The 16,612-nt window shown below is 45.4% G+C and overlaps 1 protein-coding gene across 4 annotated transcripts in view; it reads right to left on the bottom strand.

Annotated features, from left to right (window-relative positions):
- GSG1L (GSG1 like) overlaps positions 1 to 16,612 on the bottom strand; it is a 265,619-nt gene that overhangs the window by 30,506 nt on the left and 218,501 nt on the right. For 3 of the 4 annotated variants that reach the window (XM_030925307.1, XM_030925306.1, XM_010388640.2), the window contains one exon: positions 4,388 to 4,555. In XM_030925307.1, the coding sequence (XP_030781167.1) occupies positions 4,388 to 4,555 (168 nt within the window). The remainder of the gene's footprint in view (positions 1 to 4,387; positions 4,556 to 16,612) is intronic. The other variant, XM_030925305.1, reaches the window with a different exon arrangement.

Consider the following 16,612-nt stretch of genomic DNA (forward strand, 5'->3'; position numbering starts at 1 on the left):
CCCATCTTGGGTCAGAGGAAACAGGCTCAGAGGGACTCAGCGCCTCACCCCAAATTACATAGCAGCAAAGAGACAGACTTGGAAAACTCACTCCAAACCCCTGCTCTTTCCATAGCACCCTCTGTCCCCCACGGAGGAGAAGGAAACCTCGGCAGGTGGGGCCATGGATCGCCTTCCCTTGAGTCCCTGGCTGCGGCTCCAGGGATGCTGGCCACTGTAGGATGTCAGCCCTGCATCTGAGCCACGCCGAAAACCTATGCAGACATCTATGTGCTTCGAGCTCTTTGTAGGGAAGGCACAAAAAAAAAAAAAAAAGGGAAAGAAATAGAACAGCCTGGCTAAGCTGAAATGCTCTCCTCAGAGGGGAAGGGAAATAAAATTTGATGAACCTCTGCATAATGTTCAAGTTATGAATGTGTAAAGTGATACTCCGCACATATGCTGGGAAGAATTCATCTTGGGGCTGAGCTGTTAGGAGCCATTGGAACTGGGGCACCAGCAAACAGCAGCTTCTTGTTGATGGGGTACGGAGAGGTCCTGTCTTCTGCCTCAGCAAAACAAGGTGCATTTTACCCACAGATGCCGCAGGAGGTGAATCTCCGTAGCAGGGGTGGCAACTGACCGCAGTGCTAATGGGGCAGCTTTGGACATCTGGTTGCTTATGTGTCTACTGCGAACACTTGCTGTGTGCCCACTCGGGGCCCTGGGCCAGGCTGGGCATTGCCACCATCCACAGCCTTGGACGAGGTGAGCCGCGTGCCAGGTTAGCCGGATCTTCCTGGCCACTGCTGCCTGGCCCGGGACTGAAACCTGACCTACACCAGGCGATCACATCCTCTCTCCTGGGGCTTTGGCATGGAAGTGCTGGGATGCTGAATCAGCGAGATGATGGTGGAGATGGAAATAAAAGAGCATGAGGGAGCCAGGGCTGAAGCTTCCAAAGACGAGAGTCTAGTCCAGTCGATCACCAGAAAACCCTGAATGAGCTCCTAGTAGGTGCCTGGCCCAATTCTAGGTGCCTGGTTCACAGTGGGAAACAAGATGGCAGAGGTCTTCTATTCCGGAGCCCACAGTCTGCAAACCGGCAAACAAATAAAGAAAATCCTGGCAGATTGTATCAGGTGCTATGAAAAAATAGAAACGGTGCCAGGCATAGAGGCTCATGCCTGTAATCTCAGCACTGCAGAGGTCAGAGGATGGCTTGAGGCTGGGAGTTTGAGGCCATCTGGGGCAATCGATAGCAAGACCCCCATCTTTACTAAAAATGAAATATATTAGTCAGTCATGGTGGCGCATGTTACTTGGGAGGCCAAGGTGGGAGGATCACTTGAGCCCAGGAGGTCGAGGCTGCAGTGAGCTGTGCTTGTGTCACTGTACTCAGTCTGGGTGACTGATATGGTTTAGCTGTGTCCACCCAAATCTCATCTTGAATTGGAGTTCTCGTAATCCTCATCTGTCATGGGAGGGATCCAGTGGGAGGTAATTGAATCATGAGGACAATTACCCCTATACTGTTCTCATGATAGTGAGTTCTCATGAGATCTAATGGCTTTATAAGGGACTTTTCCCCACATTGCTCGGCACTTCTCCTTGCTGCCGCCATGTGAAGAGGGACGTGTTTGCTTCCCCTTCTGCCTTGCTTGTAAGTTTCCTGAGGCCTCCACAGCCCTGCTGAACTGTGAGTCAATTAAACCTCTTTCCTTGATAAATTACCCAGTCTCAGCTATGTCTTTATTAGCAGCATGAGAACGGACTAATATAGCAACAGAGTGAGACCCTGTCTCCAAAATACAAAAAATAGCAACGAGCTAGAGTATCTAGGATAAGGTTGTGGGGAGTGTGTGTTTAGACCCAGTGATTAGGAGAGGCCTCACAGGAACATCCTGAGGCACAGTAAGTAGAAAGGTCCCAAGGTGGGGATGCACTTGGAGTGCCCGAGGGATGAAAAGAAGGCTGATGTGGCTGGGGAAAGACACAGTGGCAGGCTGAGAGAGGGGCCTGTAACAGTCAGAGTACCTGTGTGGGCCTCCCCACCCCATGGGCTGCCATGCTTCTCTGCTGACTGAAGCCCTCCCAAGTGCCCCACAGGGAGTCCAGTTCCTCAATGCTGCCCCACCCTGCAGCCTCCTGTCCCTTTCTTCCTCCTCTGCTGAGGATGTGCAGTGATGCCTTCCCTGCCACCGAAAGGCATTAATGCCCTTCTCCTTCAGCTCCCCCGGAAGTAGGCCCTGTGATAAGGATTTGGGTACAGGTAGTTTTCTTAAGGGGAGGTGGTCCCAGGAACTATGGGTAGGGAAGAGGGTAAGTGAGACACGGAAGGGACGGAGCCAGTAGAGGATGTGATAAAGGCTGATCCCTGCTAAGGGCACCTGGAGACCAGTCCCATGGCAAGGCGTGCCCCAGGCCGTTTTGCAACCAAGGGTGGGAAGGTGAGTCTTTATCCCCCAACACCCACCAACTCCTGACAGCATCAGTCTCCTGGGCATTCCAGTAAGCCCCACGTGTTGGGCAAAGCAGATTCTGGGGTCAGAGAGGGTCCTCAAGGCTGAGAGTCACATGGACTTGTGAGAAGCCCCCAGCCTGCGCATGAACTGCAAGTACTAAGCAGATCTGTCCAGGGCATAACAGCACCTGCATGGGCTCGAGCAGCTGCCTGAGTTGAATCCTGGGGCTGCCTCTTGCATCTGGGTGGCCTGATTCTGAGGCACCGCCAGCTCTGATTTTCTTCATTCTAGGAAATAGGCATGCAGACCTGGGCCCCAACTCCCCCTCCATCACTGTGCAACCTTACATAAGTGTCTTAACTTCTCTAAGCCTCAGTTTTCCTCATCTGTAAAATGGGGCTAATAGGCCTAACTGCATAGTGAAGTCTTAAGGATGAAATGAAATGCCTGGCCACAGGGCCTGGCACACAACATGTGCTCCATAAATGGCAGTTATGATGGTTGACTCTGACTTAGGGTTGCTGTTCTACATCCCCTCTCTCAAGAGGAGATACTGGGAGCATAGGGACCCCAGGCCAGATTGGCCATTCGTGGGTACCTCTAGATACTGCTACTGATTGGGATAGGCCTGGGAGACAGACAGAGCTCAGAGAGAGTAACTAGGCTGTGATTCTTCAAGGCCTGCCACAAACACAGGCACAGCAGCTCTAGGGATGTGGGCTGAGCTAAAGAGGGCAGCAGCCCCTGACGGCCCAGAAGAGACTGGAGCAGCTGGCACAGTGTAGATTGGCACTAGGTTGGAGAGTGGCAGTGGTAGCTGGCCCATAGGAGCAGTTCTGGGTGAAGCCAGGAGAGCAGTACAGAGTGAGGTGGATACAGCAGTAACAACGAACTCACCCGCTGGAGGGAGGGCTCAGAAATTTCAGGTTTCAGGCTGCTGATGCTCTCTCTGAGTGGCTTCATCAGAAGAAGGTGTCTGGGAGGAGTTCTGTCTAAGGATATCTCCAGCTTCTGAACTCCTGAAATTCATCCAGCCAGCCATCTGCCTGTCTGTCCTTCCACTCATACCTACTAATCTATAACTCTGCCTACTTACTTATCAATCCGTTCATCCAGCCATTCATCCATCTACCCACCCACCCACTCACCAATCCATCCATCCATCCATCCATCCATCCATCCATCCATCCACCTACCCATCCACCACTCATCCATCCATCCATCCATCCATCCATCCATCCATCCATCCACCAGTCTGTCCACTTGTCCATCCATCCATTCACCTACCTATCCACCCTATCCACCCAGTCATCCATCTATCCATCCATCCATCCATCCATCCATCACGTATCCATCCACTCACTCATCTATTCATCCATCCATTCATCCAGCCATCCATCTACCTACCCATCCACCCACTCACCTGTCCAGCCATCTATCTATCCATCTACCCACCCACTGTTTATTGTCACCTCCTCTATTCCCAGCTGCACTCTGAAGACTCGGGTGATTACATGTAGTTCCTGACATTGAGAAGCCATCCTCCTCCTGCAGCCATCACCAGTCCCACAGCTGGGTCCTCTTTTCACTCAATGCCATGACAGAGCCCAAGAAGGAAACCTTGGTTCAGCTTCTTTAACTCTTTATCATCGTTCCAAGAAGCATAGGACCTAATGGTAAATGCTCAAATTTGGTTCCCTTCTGGGTTTCTAGTGCTTTGATCACATAAGCCCAAAGCAACCTCATGACCCATAAAACATTAAAATATCCCAGAAATTCCGACATAGTGATGTCCAAACTCTGCCTTCGTCCGCCTCCCCGCTCCATAACCTCTCTGTCATACCATTCACTCCAGTTTTCGACTGGGGCCCGGTGGCCACTGAGGCCAGGCCATGGGCTTCAGAGTCCCCGTGGTGGCCAGAGGTAACCCCCTGTGCACTGACCTCTCCCGGAAGTACTTGATGGCCTCAGGGTCTATGAAGGTCGGCTCCTCCCGGTAGCCCTGCTCAAAGACCTTGCGCTTGTGCCGGAACTCAATGACCGTCTTGGTGTAGGAGTTGAGCGTGGTGACAGAGGCTGCCATGCAGCAGGTAAAGGAGCCCCACGCCAGGCTGCCAAGAGATCAGGAGAGAGATGCCATGGTGAGGGTGGGTGAGGGACAGGAAAAATCCCACACCCACCAAACATTCATTCATCCCTGCACAGCTGCTTTTTCCTCTGGTACCTAAGCAGGCACTGCCATAGAGAAGGGTAAGACTTGGTCCCTGCCCCACTCACAGTCTGAGAGACAGAGAATTATCTGCACACTGTGATGCAGATGTAACAGAGTTCATTATGGGGAGGCAAGAAGAGAGTGAATCATTCTGTCCAAGGGGGCTGGCATCAAGGAAAGTTACCCAAAATACAGCGACACTTATGCTCGGCCTGGTAAGAAGAGTGAGAGTTGGTCAGGGGAAAGGACATTCCAGGAGAAGGAATAGTGTGTACAAAGGCATGGAGGCATCAGACTGCAGGGAATGTTCCACAAACTGTAGGAGGCTTGGGGAGCAGAAGCGAGGATGCATGAGGAGATTAGCTGGAGTTGGTGATGGAGAAGGAGATGGGGGCAGACATCCTAAAAATTCATCTTTTATGAAAGTTAAGTTACCTTTGTTCATGTATGACCCAGGGAAAGATGCCAACCCTTTCTGTTTCACACTCCTCATGACTATTTTTTTTTAAAGACAGGGATTCGCTCTGTTGCCCAGGCTGAAGTGCAATGGTATGATCATAGCTTACCACAACCTCAACTTCCTGGGCTCAAGTGATCCTCCTGCCTCAGCCTCCCAAAGTACTGGGATTATAGGTATGTGTCACTGCTCCCAGTACCTCACGTCATTGTAATGGACAATAGCATTACCTCATAGGGTTGTTACAAGGATTAAAACTATCTTAGAATAGTGTCCAGCACATAGTAGGCACTCAAGAAAGTCTTGCTGTCATTATTATCACTAATATTAACATCCTCACTACCCACTTCCATATGATTTGGTTTGTAAACTCTCCCCCTGAGAGATGAGGTTATAATGAATGACCTGCTTGGCTCTCTCCTCCACAACTTTCTCTACAGCTGGGACTTTTGGCAGCCCTCATTTAATGTACATGCTAAGCCCAGCCCAAACGTGGAGAATTTGTCTCATCCACAGTTGGAAAGGTAGGAAAGGTGGGGTAGAGCTAGGAGACTCAACTGACCCAGTTCCAGCTCCAGAAATGGCCTGCCTGATTCCTCTGATCAAGACTATGCATTCAACATTTAGTACCAGGAGTGGGATACCCGCCTGGGCTCAGTTACATCTGGCTTGGTTCCTGGATCCCTGTTCTTCAGTCTCTGCCTTGGTAACTGGTTTCCTCCAAATTAGGGACTCAGTTTTGTTGTTCCAACCCTGCATTGCCTGGGAGCTCCAGGCCTCCCCTGATGCCAGCCCACCCAGCTGGTCTCTGAACATCATCACCACCCCTGCATTCCCCATGGTCAATGAAGCCCACTGCCTGCACCCACTGCTTTTCCCTTTGACAGCCCCTGAGCACCCCAGAAGGAAAGCAAGGAAAAAAATCTGAGGACTCAGCCTTTCTCAAAGAGATCCTCAAAAGGATCATCTGTTTCCCTAACACCAAACCCATTGATAGAGTTCCTGTTTCTTTCATGATAAGGAGCTGATGTAGATCTTCCAGAAGCCCTGAGTGTCTGTAATAGGCAGTTTTAGGGCATCAGCCTGGCCCCTCTAAGAGCTCCCCTTTCCACCAAAGTGTCCAGCATGTTACTCACCAACCCCCACCATTCATAGATGACCGGTTAAAGGCTGACCATCTGGCCAAAGCTGGTCCAATCAGATACTCTCTCCTGAGCAACAAAGCTGAAGATTCTACTTCAACCTGGGATATCTCTTTATGCTAGCATGATGGAAACTCAGAACCCAAGGATGGAGAATGAACAAGTAGGCTTTTTCTGTATTCCATGAGTATGGAGTATGTTGGTGTTGCCTGATCATAAGCCATTCTTCCTTTTGGTAACTGCACTCCGATTCTGTTAAGGGATCACTCCTTCCTTCTTCTCAGGCCATTAGGTTTGTGTGGGGCTGGCCCCAACCCCAACCTGTATGTGAGCACATGACCTCAGTCTGGCTAATGAAAATGCTGCTTTTCTCTGGCCATAGTAATTGGTTGGGGGTGGGCACGTGACCCAAGTCAGGTTCATGAGACTCAACCCCTGAACTTGGCGGAAGCTACTGGGAAACAAAGCTCATCTTTCTTCTGTGGTGCTAAGCTGGTGGGATTTGAGCCAAGAGTTGCTGGGGACCCTCTTGCCACCACCCAGCCTGAGAATGAAATTGACCCAAAAGAAAGCAGAGCCATGAAAAGGGGCTTGATCCCTGAGCTGAAGCCATTATCCCTGAACTTTTCAATCATGGAAGTCTCAAGTCCTTTCTTTTTAATTTTGTTTTCCTTGACTTTTTTTTCTACCCTGAAGCCAGTTTGAATTGGGGTTTGGTCATTGGGAACCAAAGTTATCATATGTTTACTTGCTATAAATTCTCTTCTTTTGCATGAGTTAGTTTTGACATGAATTTCTAGTCTTTATGGCCAAGGATCTTAAGGGTGGCCAAGTCTGACTCAACCCTGATGTCCCAGTCAGGGAATGGAGCAGGGTATTCCCAAACTAAAGGCTTGAGCAAAAATACCTTTCAGGAGTGGTGGAGTCCAGTGATTGAGTGTGTGGAGGGAGCTTCGCTGGGGAGGGAAGGGGTTTGCTAGAGCCCAGGGGCCCCAGAAACAGATGATATGGGGTGGAGCAGAGCTAGACAGTCAATGGCTGGACAGGTGCAAAGTCAGACTGAGCTAGAAGAAAAGCCTACATCCTCGCCTTTCCATCTACTTTACATGCAAGATCTTTTTTCAAATAACATGTCACCCTGAGCTTGATTCCTCAGGCTTTCTGCATCCCAGCCCTATGGTCTCTTTTCCACTCCTCAAAAACCCAAACTCGTTCCCAGCCCTACCTCCCCCATTGCCTTCCCTCCCTCTGGAATCCCTGGACTTTCCCAGGCTCTTTGCCCAGCTAGTCCCTTCTCACCTTTCAACGTCACCCCTTCCTCAGTGGGCATTTTCTGTCTACTATCTCTAAGAAGCCCCCTCTCCATCATTCTATATCACATGCCTCTCTTTAGTTTCATCACAACCCTCATCACACCCTGTAATTCTCTTTATCTTTTTTCCTTTCATTTGTTTACTCTTGTTTTTAAATTTTTCCTTTTGAGATAATTACAGATTCACAAACAGTTGTAGGAAATTATAGAGAGAGAGAACCCATGTACCCTTTAGCCAGTTTCCCCCAATGGTAAACTCTTGCAAAACGAGTGTAATACAATATTACAATATCACAAGCAGGATATTGACATTGATACAGTCAAAATACAGACCAAGGCCGGGCGCAGTGGCTCACGCCTGTAATCCCAGCACTTTGGGAGGCCGAGACGGGCGGATCACGAGGTCAGGAGATCGAGACTATCCTGGCTAACACGGTGAAACCCCGTTTCTACTAAAAAATACAAAAAACTAGCCAGGCGAGGTGGCGGGTGCCTGTAGTCCCAGCTACTCGGGAGGCTGAGGCAGGAGAATGGCGTAAACCCGGGAGGCGGAGCTTGCAGTGAGCTGAGATCCGGCCACTGCACTCCAGCCTGGGTGACAGAGTGAGACTCCGTCTCAAAAAAAAAAAAAAAAAAAAAAAAATACAGACCAAGGATCTCTTCTGTGCCATTTATAGCTACAGCCACTTCCCTCCTGACCTCCCACAAATCCTGTCAGCCACCTGTTCTTCATTTCAATAATTTTACCTCTTCAAACACTTTACATAAATAAAATCATACAGGAGTATGTATGGGATTGGCTTTTTTTCACCCAACATAATTATCTGGAGAATCATCCAAGTTATTGTGTGCATCAGTAGTTTGTTCCTTTATATTGCTAAATACAGTATTCCTGCCAGCAATGTATGAGTTTCTCCACATCCTCATCAGAATTTAGTGGTGTCACTATTTTTTATTTTAGCTATTCTGATAGATGTGTAATAATATCTCATTGTGGCTTTAATTTGCACTTCCCTAACAGCTAATGGGGTTGAACAACTTTTCATATGTTTATTTGCTATCTGTATATTCTCTTTGGCAAAATGTCTATTGGTGTTTTTTGCCCACTTTCTAATTGGATTGTTCTGTTGTTGTTTCATACTGAGTTTTTAGAGGTCTTTATATATCCTAGAGATTAGTTCTTTGTCAAAAATGTAGTTTACAAATATATTCTCTCAGTCTATAGTTTTCTCTTAAACCTCTTAATAGGGTCTTTTGCAGACCAAAAGTATTTAGTTTTGGTGAATTACAATTAATCCATTTTTTCCTTTTATGTGTTTGATATCAAATATAAGAACTTTTTGCATAGCCCTAGATTCCAAAGATTTTCTCTTATTTTTCTAAAGGTTTTACAGTTTTACATTTTATACTTAAATCTGTGATCCATTTTAAATTAATTTTTGCAAGTGGTGTGCAGTTTAAAGTAAGGCTGATTGTTTATCTTCGCCAGTGAATGTCCAATAGCTCCAGCACTATTTGTTGAAAAGGCCATTCCCTGCCCACCCCACCCCTACCACCACCACACACCCACACAGTGAACTGATTTGTGCCTTTGTCAAAAATTAGTTGAGCGTATCTGTATTGGTCTATTTCTGAGTCCTCTATTTTGTTTTTGTTGATCTATGTGCCTATCCTTCCACTAATATCACACAGTCTGGATTATTGTAGCTATACAGTAAGTTTTGAAATTGAGTACTGTAATTCATTCTGCCTTATTCTTCTTTATCAAAATTGTTTTAGAAATTCTAATTCCTTTGCCTTTCCATATATATTTTAGAATACTTTTCTCTATATCTACAAGAAATTTGATGTATTCACTATATATTGCGTGTTCTGATCCATGAACATAGTATATTTACCCATTTATTTAGATCTTCTTTGATTTCTTTCTCTGGTATTTTTCTATGGTTTACAGTTTTCAGTGTACAAGTCCTGTAAGTGTTTTGTTAGATTTATGCCTAAGTATTTCGCTTTTTTAGTATAAATGACATATATTTTTAATTTTGTTGTCCAAATGTTCATTGCTAGTTTATAAAAATACAATTGATTTTGTATTTTTATCTTCTATCCTAAGACAGCACTAAACTTATTTATTAAGTCTAGGCTTTGTTTTTGGTAGATTCCTTGGATTTGTCTACACAGATAATTATGACATCCACAAATAGGTATAGTTTATTTCTATTACAATCTGTATACCTTTTATTTTCTTTTCATGTCTTATGTCTTTCATGTCTTCTATGTCTTATTTCTAGTTAGAACTTCCAGCACTATGTGGAATAATAGTGGTGTTCCCAATCTTAGAGAGAAAATAGTATTTCAACATTAAGTATAATGTTAACTGCAGATGTTTTATAGATGGTCTTTATCAAGTTGAGGAAGTTCCCCTTTATTCTGAATTTTCTGAGAGTTTTTTAAAAAGTATGAATCAATGCTGAATTGTGTCAAATGCTTTTTCTGTATTCATTGATATGGTCATGTGATTTTTTTCTTCTTTAGCCTGTTAATATGGTGAATGACACTGATGGATTTTTCAAATATTGAAGCAGTCATACTCCCTAGAATAAACCCCACTTAACATGATGTATAATTATTTTTATATATTGCTGACTTCCATGTGCTATTGTTTTGCTAAGGATTTTTGTGTCTATATTCATGGGGTCTATTAGTCTGTGGTTCTTTGCACTATCTTTGGTTTTAATAACAGAGTGATGTTAGCTTCATAAAGTGAACTGCAAAGTTTTCTCTCTTCTTCTATTTTCTGAAAAAAACATGCTAATTCTTATTTAAATATTTGGTGAAATGTTCCAATAAAACCATCTGGACCTGGAGATTTCTGTTTTGAAAGTTTTTATTTATAAACTCAATTTCCTTAGTAGTTATAGGGATATTCAAATTACTTATTTCGCATTTGGTAAGTTGTGGCAGTTTGGGCTTTTAAAAAAACGGATCTATTTCATCCAGGCTGTCAAAGTTCTGTGTGTAGAGTTGTTTGTAGTATGCTCTTACTATATTTTTGATGTCCTCAAAGTCTGCAGCAACATCCTCTGCTTCATTCCTGAATTGGCATTTCGTGTCTCTCCTCTGTCTGCTCTCTCTGTCACTCTTGCGAGAGGTTTGTCAATTTTATCTTGTCAAAGAACCAGGTTTTTGGTTCATTGATTCTATTACTTTTTGTTTTCAATTGTATTGATTTTTGCTCATCTTTCTTTTGCTGGCTTTGGGCTTATTTTGCCCTTCTTTTTCTAGGTTCTTGGGATGAGAGCTGATTTGACTCGAAACATTTCTCAATTAGATCCTATTGGTTGATGATGTTGAATTCTTTTATATCTTTGGTGATTTTCCATTTGGTTGTTCTATTAATTGTTGAGAAAGCTATATTGAAATATCTAATTATAGTTGTGAATTTTCCTATTTCTCCTTTCAGCTACATCAAATTTTCCTTTACAGTTTTTCAGCTCTGTTGTTTGGTGGATACACTTTTAGGATTGCAATGCCTTCTCAGTGGATTGACTCTTTTATCATTATTTAATGTCTATTTCTGGTCATTTTATTTGCCTGAGTCTACTTTATCTAATATTAATATAACTAGTCCTGCTTTCTTTTGATTAATGCTTACATGAGAGATGATTTTCATCCTTTTACTTGCAGCCTATCTATCTCATCATACTTGAAGTGAGTTTCTTATAGACAGCACATAGTTTTGGGTCACATGTTTTAAATCCACTTGACCAATTTCTGGCTTGTAATTGGTGTATTTAAATCATTTACATTTAAAGTGATTATTGATATATTATGGCTTAAGCCTGCCAACTAATTTTGTTCTTTCCTGCTTGTTCTGTTTTTGGTTTCTCTTTTTTCTTTTTTCTTGCATTCCCATGGGTTTCTCAAACAATTCTTGATTTCTCTAGTGATTTTGAGTGTATCTCTGTATATAGCTTTTTTAGTGGTTGCTCTGGGTCTTACATTATATATACATAACTAATCACAGTCTATTGGTGTCAACATTTCAGTAAAGCGTAGACATCTTGGCTCCTTTTGTGACCCTTTACCTTCCTTCATTTATAACATCATTGTCTTAAATATTTCCACTGTATACATTTAGAATCACATCAGACTGTATTATGATTTCTGCTTCAACCATCAAACATAATTTAGAAAACTCAAAAGGAGAAAAAGGAGAAGTAAAGTTTCTCTGTCCATTTTTCATTCATTCTTTCTTATTTTCAAAACTTCCCTTTTTCAAATTTCCATTTTGTTTAGAGAACTTCCTTTAGCCTTTCTTTTAGGGTAGGTCTGCCAGCAACAAATTTTCTTAGTTTTTCTTCATTTGAGGATGTTGTGATTTCCCCTTCATTTCTGAAGTATATTTTTGCCGCATATAGAATTTCAAGTTGATAGTTCTTTTCTTTCAGCATTTTCATTTTCTTTTTCTTTGAAAATGTTGTGCCACTTCCTTCTAGCCTCCATGGTTTCTGATGCAAAATCCACTGTTGCTTGAATTTTTTTCTCTGTAGTTAGGGAGGATGTTATTCTCTCACTGTGTTTTTGTTTATTTGTTTGTTTGTTTTAACTTTAGTTCTTTTTCAAGTTTGACTGTGATGTGTCTTGGTATGGATTTCTTTGAATTTATACTATTTTAGAGATTCATTCAGCTTTTGATTCTGAAGGTTTATATCTTTTACGGGATTTGGGAAGTTTTCAACCATTACTTCTTTCAGTACTTTGTCCAGTCTCGCCCTCTTTCTCCTTTACTTTTGGGACTCCAATGTTATACTTTTGGTTATAGTTCTAGAGGTCCTTAAGGCTCTGTACATTTTTTTAAAAGTTATTTTCTCTCTGCTGTTCAAATTAAATAATTTCTATTGTCCTGTCTTCAAGTTCATTGATTCTTTCCTTCATCCCTTCCATTCTGCTGTTGAGCCCCACCATTGAGCTTTCTATTGTGGTTATTGAATTTTTTAGTTTTAAAATTGCCATTTGGTCCTTCTTTCTATCTTCTACTTCTTTCCTGAGACTTTCTATTTTTCCAAGGGTTTTTGCAACTACTTGTTGAAGCATTTTTATGATGATTTCTAACATTTCTGTCATTTCAGCATTGGGATCTATTGATTGTCTTTTTTCGTTCAAGTTGAGATCTTGCTGGTTCTTGGCATGATACATGATTTTAATTGCAACCTTGACATTTGGGGTATGTTTTGAGACTCTGGATCTTGTTTAAACCATCTGCTCTAACGGATTTCCTGTCACATCATTCTGGCAAGGTGGCTTTGGCGAGGTGGAGGCTCTGCCCAGTTACTTCCAGGTAGGGGTAGAAGCCTAGGTTTCCCGCTGGGCGAGTGTATTAATCCGTGTAATTTATAAAGGAAGAGGTTTAACCGACTCAGTTCAGCATGGCTGGGGAGGCCTCAGGAAACTTATAATCATGGCGGAAGGTGAAGAGGAAGCAGGCACCTTCTTCACAAAGCTACACACGAAGGAGAAGTGCCAAGTAAAGGCAGAAGAGCCCCTTATGAAACCAGCAGATCTCACGAGAACTCACTATCACAAGAACGGCATGGGGAAACCACCCCCATGACCCAATTACCTCCACCTGGTCTCTCCCTTCACACATGGAGATTACTGGGATTACAATTCAAGGTGAGATTTGGGTGGGGACACAAAGCCTAATCATATCAGCCACCACTGACATTCAAGATGGAGATGGTTCCTGGTTCTTACCAGGTGAGGGTAGGGGTGGGAGTTCAGACTCCCCATTAGGCCTCTGCTGATACCTGGCAGGGAGGGGCCCAGGGGCCTCATCACTTCTCCCCACACATCACTGACACCATGGGGAGAGAGATGTTCTTATTACTGCAAGGCAGTGGCAAAACTCCTAACTCTCCACCAGTTTTCCTCTGACACAATCCCTGCAGGGAGAAAGAGGGGCACCTTGTTACTGCCCAGCAGAGATGAAAGTCCACCTGGCGATTGTCACCAAAATCTAAGCACCCCATTCCCTTGCGGGCATGAGTGTGGGTGAAGCCACAGTTGTTTTCCTTTCTGTAATGTGTGACTGGAGTAGTGAAGTTATTGTTAAACGTTTTCTGTCTCAGTGGGCTGACCCTTTCTTGGTCCTTTGCCTAGAGAAAGCGGACTTCAGTTGGGCATTTTTTTAATCCTGCCCTTTTGGCATTTCTGAATTGCTGACTTCTTCAGCTCCAAATCTGGGCTATATAACACAAAAAGAACCCAGCAGTGTGTTGTTTTCTTGGTCCCTAACCAGCCTACTGTCTTCTTCCCACCTTTCAGAGTCTTCTGATGTCTGTTTTATCTTTAGGTCCAATGATTTTAGCTGCCTTGAGCAGGAGGAATAGGGAGAAGCATGTCTACTCTGTCTTCTCAGAATTGGAATCCTTAGTGTTTGTTTTTTAAGATTATATCCTCTTCTATCCCAGAATGCCAGCTTCATGAAAATGGGAGCCTTGTTCACTTCATTACTATCCTTGTTCACTTCACTACTATCCGTTAGCACCTAGAATGGTGCCTGGCACATAGTAGGTGCTCAGTAAATACTTGTGGAATGAATGGATAAATACAGATAAAATAAAAGCAGACAGAAAAAGACAGATATGAAAACATAGCTCTGGTTTTAGCGTGGGTGAGAGGCTATATCCATGAGCCTTCATCTCGCTCTTCCTGTCACCCCCCAGGGCCCCAATGCGCCCACCAAATACACAGTTTGAAAACTTTGGGGCCAGAACACCAGCTGGTTTTAGCAGCTTGCACTTCTGAACTGGCACAGGGAGGTGCGTGGGTGATTGGCCTGGTTTCCGGAGCCAAGAGCAGATTGGACACCATAGGAAGAAAAGGGGAGGGTGGTGACAGGGGTTGTCAATTCTTCATCCCCTGGGAGCAGCAGGGGCAGAGGGACACAGGGGGAGCAGATTTAGAGACACATGGACACCACTTTGCAACTTACTCCAGGCCCTACCCAGTGGGGCAGGTTGTAACGGATCACTAAGGAAGGCTGCCCTGGCTGCCTGCAGACCAGAGGGGTACAGACTCCCCATGTGGGGCAGGGCTGGGTGCAGATGCATAATCCAGGTCACCCTCAGGGCCCAAGAGCTGATGGGACTAGGAGCTGGATAGTGGCAGGCTCTGAGGGCCCAGCTGGTCCCTTCGTGGCCCACAGGGCACCCTTGGGCAACCACATCCTTTTCCGCAACCCTGGTCTTAGAATAAAGGAGACCACAGCCATCTGCCTCGGGTGGATGAGGAAGGGCAAACTTGCTGCTGATCACACAGCCTCTCAGCAGAGACATCAGCACACACACCCCCTCCAGTTGTCTTTGGGGCCCAGGCTTTGGTAAGGTCACAGCAGCAGACTCAATCCTTTAAGGGATCGGCCTGCTGGAATACCAGCTAACCCCTGCATAGAGGGAAGGGGCCGCCTGGGGTCCCCAGAGGGGAAAGAGGTTGGTTTGCTGTTTCCACATATTCATGGAGACTAGAAAGGAGGGAGGGACAGCAGTGAGGCCTGTATTCCACAGGGACAGGGCCCCAGAAGCAGAAAGTGGCCAATAGGACAGGAGTGAGAACCTTCCCTAGATCTGGCCCAACTTGCTGCTCTCTTGCTGTGTGACATGGGCCAAATTGCTGAACTTCTCTGGGCCCTCCAGCTCTTATAATCTTCCACACCACGATGTCCTACTACCCTCAGTCTGCAGAGTGAATGCTTGAGATAAGATTTCACTGTGTGTGCAGAAGTAGAAGGAGACCTTTTTCCATTCCTCTCCAGGTTGATCAAATGCAAAACAGAAGCAGAAAGTGCAGGGCTAGCTTTCCACACTCCTGCGGTCACCAGGAAAGCTGACATTCCAAGCAGGGGCCACACACTCAAATTCCTGCAAGGTCAGGCAAATGATGACTAAGTGAGGAAGCATGGGTAAATGTAAGGCAATAGGGCGTGGTGGGGACTGGGGTGAGCTGGAAACCAGACGCCTATCTAAAGGTTCAGCCATTCTCAGCCTTATCTGCAGGCTGCCTGGTGGCAATGCTGGTTAGGCAGGAGCAGATCTTCCAATGATCACGAACCGGAAACCTGGACTTTTATGTAGAAGTTTTACCATTTTAGTTGTTAGAAACAAATCCAAACTTTTATAAGACACAATGGCAGGCCTAAGAAAACATCTGCAGGCTGGGTTCAGCCCCGGCTGCGTGCAGTTCACAGCATCTAAGGCTAATTGTGTGGCTTTCAACCTGTGTCCTGGTCCCTGAGGGAGGATGGCAGCCCCTCTCCTGGGGATCAGTGACAGGACCAGGCAGCTGGGGGCTTGCAAAGTGCCTCTCACTGTGCACAGCACAAAGTAGGTGTCATAACCTTAATCTTTTTTTTTTTTTTTTTCTTTTTCTCTTTTGAGGTAGAGCCTCCAGCCCAGACTGGAGTGCAGTGGCACGAACACAGGTCACTGCAGCCTCAACCTCCTGGGCTTCAGTGTCCCTCTCACTTTACTCTCCGGAGTAGCTGGGACTAGAGGTGTGCACCACCACACCCAGCTAATTTTTTTTATTTTTTATTTTTTTAGAGATTGGGTCTGGCTATGCTGCCCAGGCTGCTCTTGAATTCCTGGCCTCTGGCGATTCTCCCACCTTGGCCGGCCAAGGTGCTGGGATTACAGGTGAGCCACTTTGCCCTGCCCCAACCTTAATCTGATCCACTTGGTCTCTGCCCCCTTAAGCCAAGCAGCTGCTTGGGCACCCATCAGGGTCCCCACCTGACATTGTCCCAGGTAGAGAGAGCTGAGACACGGCACCAAAAGGAGGAGTGGGCAGGAGGACTCGCACTCACCGAGCACACTCTGTGCTGAGTGCTCCCCATGCGTTGATTCACTCGCTCCTCGTGTTGGTTACTGTCTCCAAAGCTGGCCTCCAGGGAGCCACACCTCCCGCGGTTCACGCCTCCCCTTGAAGTTGGCCCTATCACTTGCTCTTAATCAACAGAATGCAGCAGGAGTGACATTGTGTGAC

Source organism: Rhinopithecus roxellana, chromosome 20 (genome assembly GCF_007565055.1).
Source record: "Rhinopithecus roxellana isolate Shanxi Qingling chromosome 20, ASM756505v1, whole genome shotgun sequence".
NCBI classification, from domain to species: Eukaryota; Metazoa; Chordata; class Mammalia; order Primates; family Cercopithecidae; genus Rhinopithecus; species Rhinopithecus roxellana.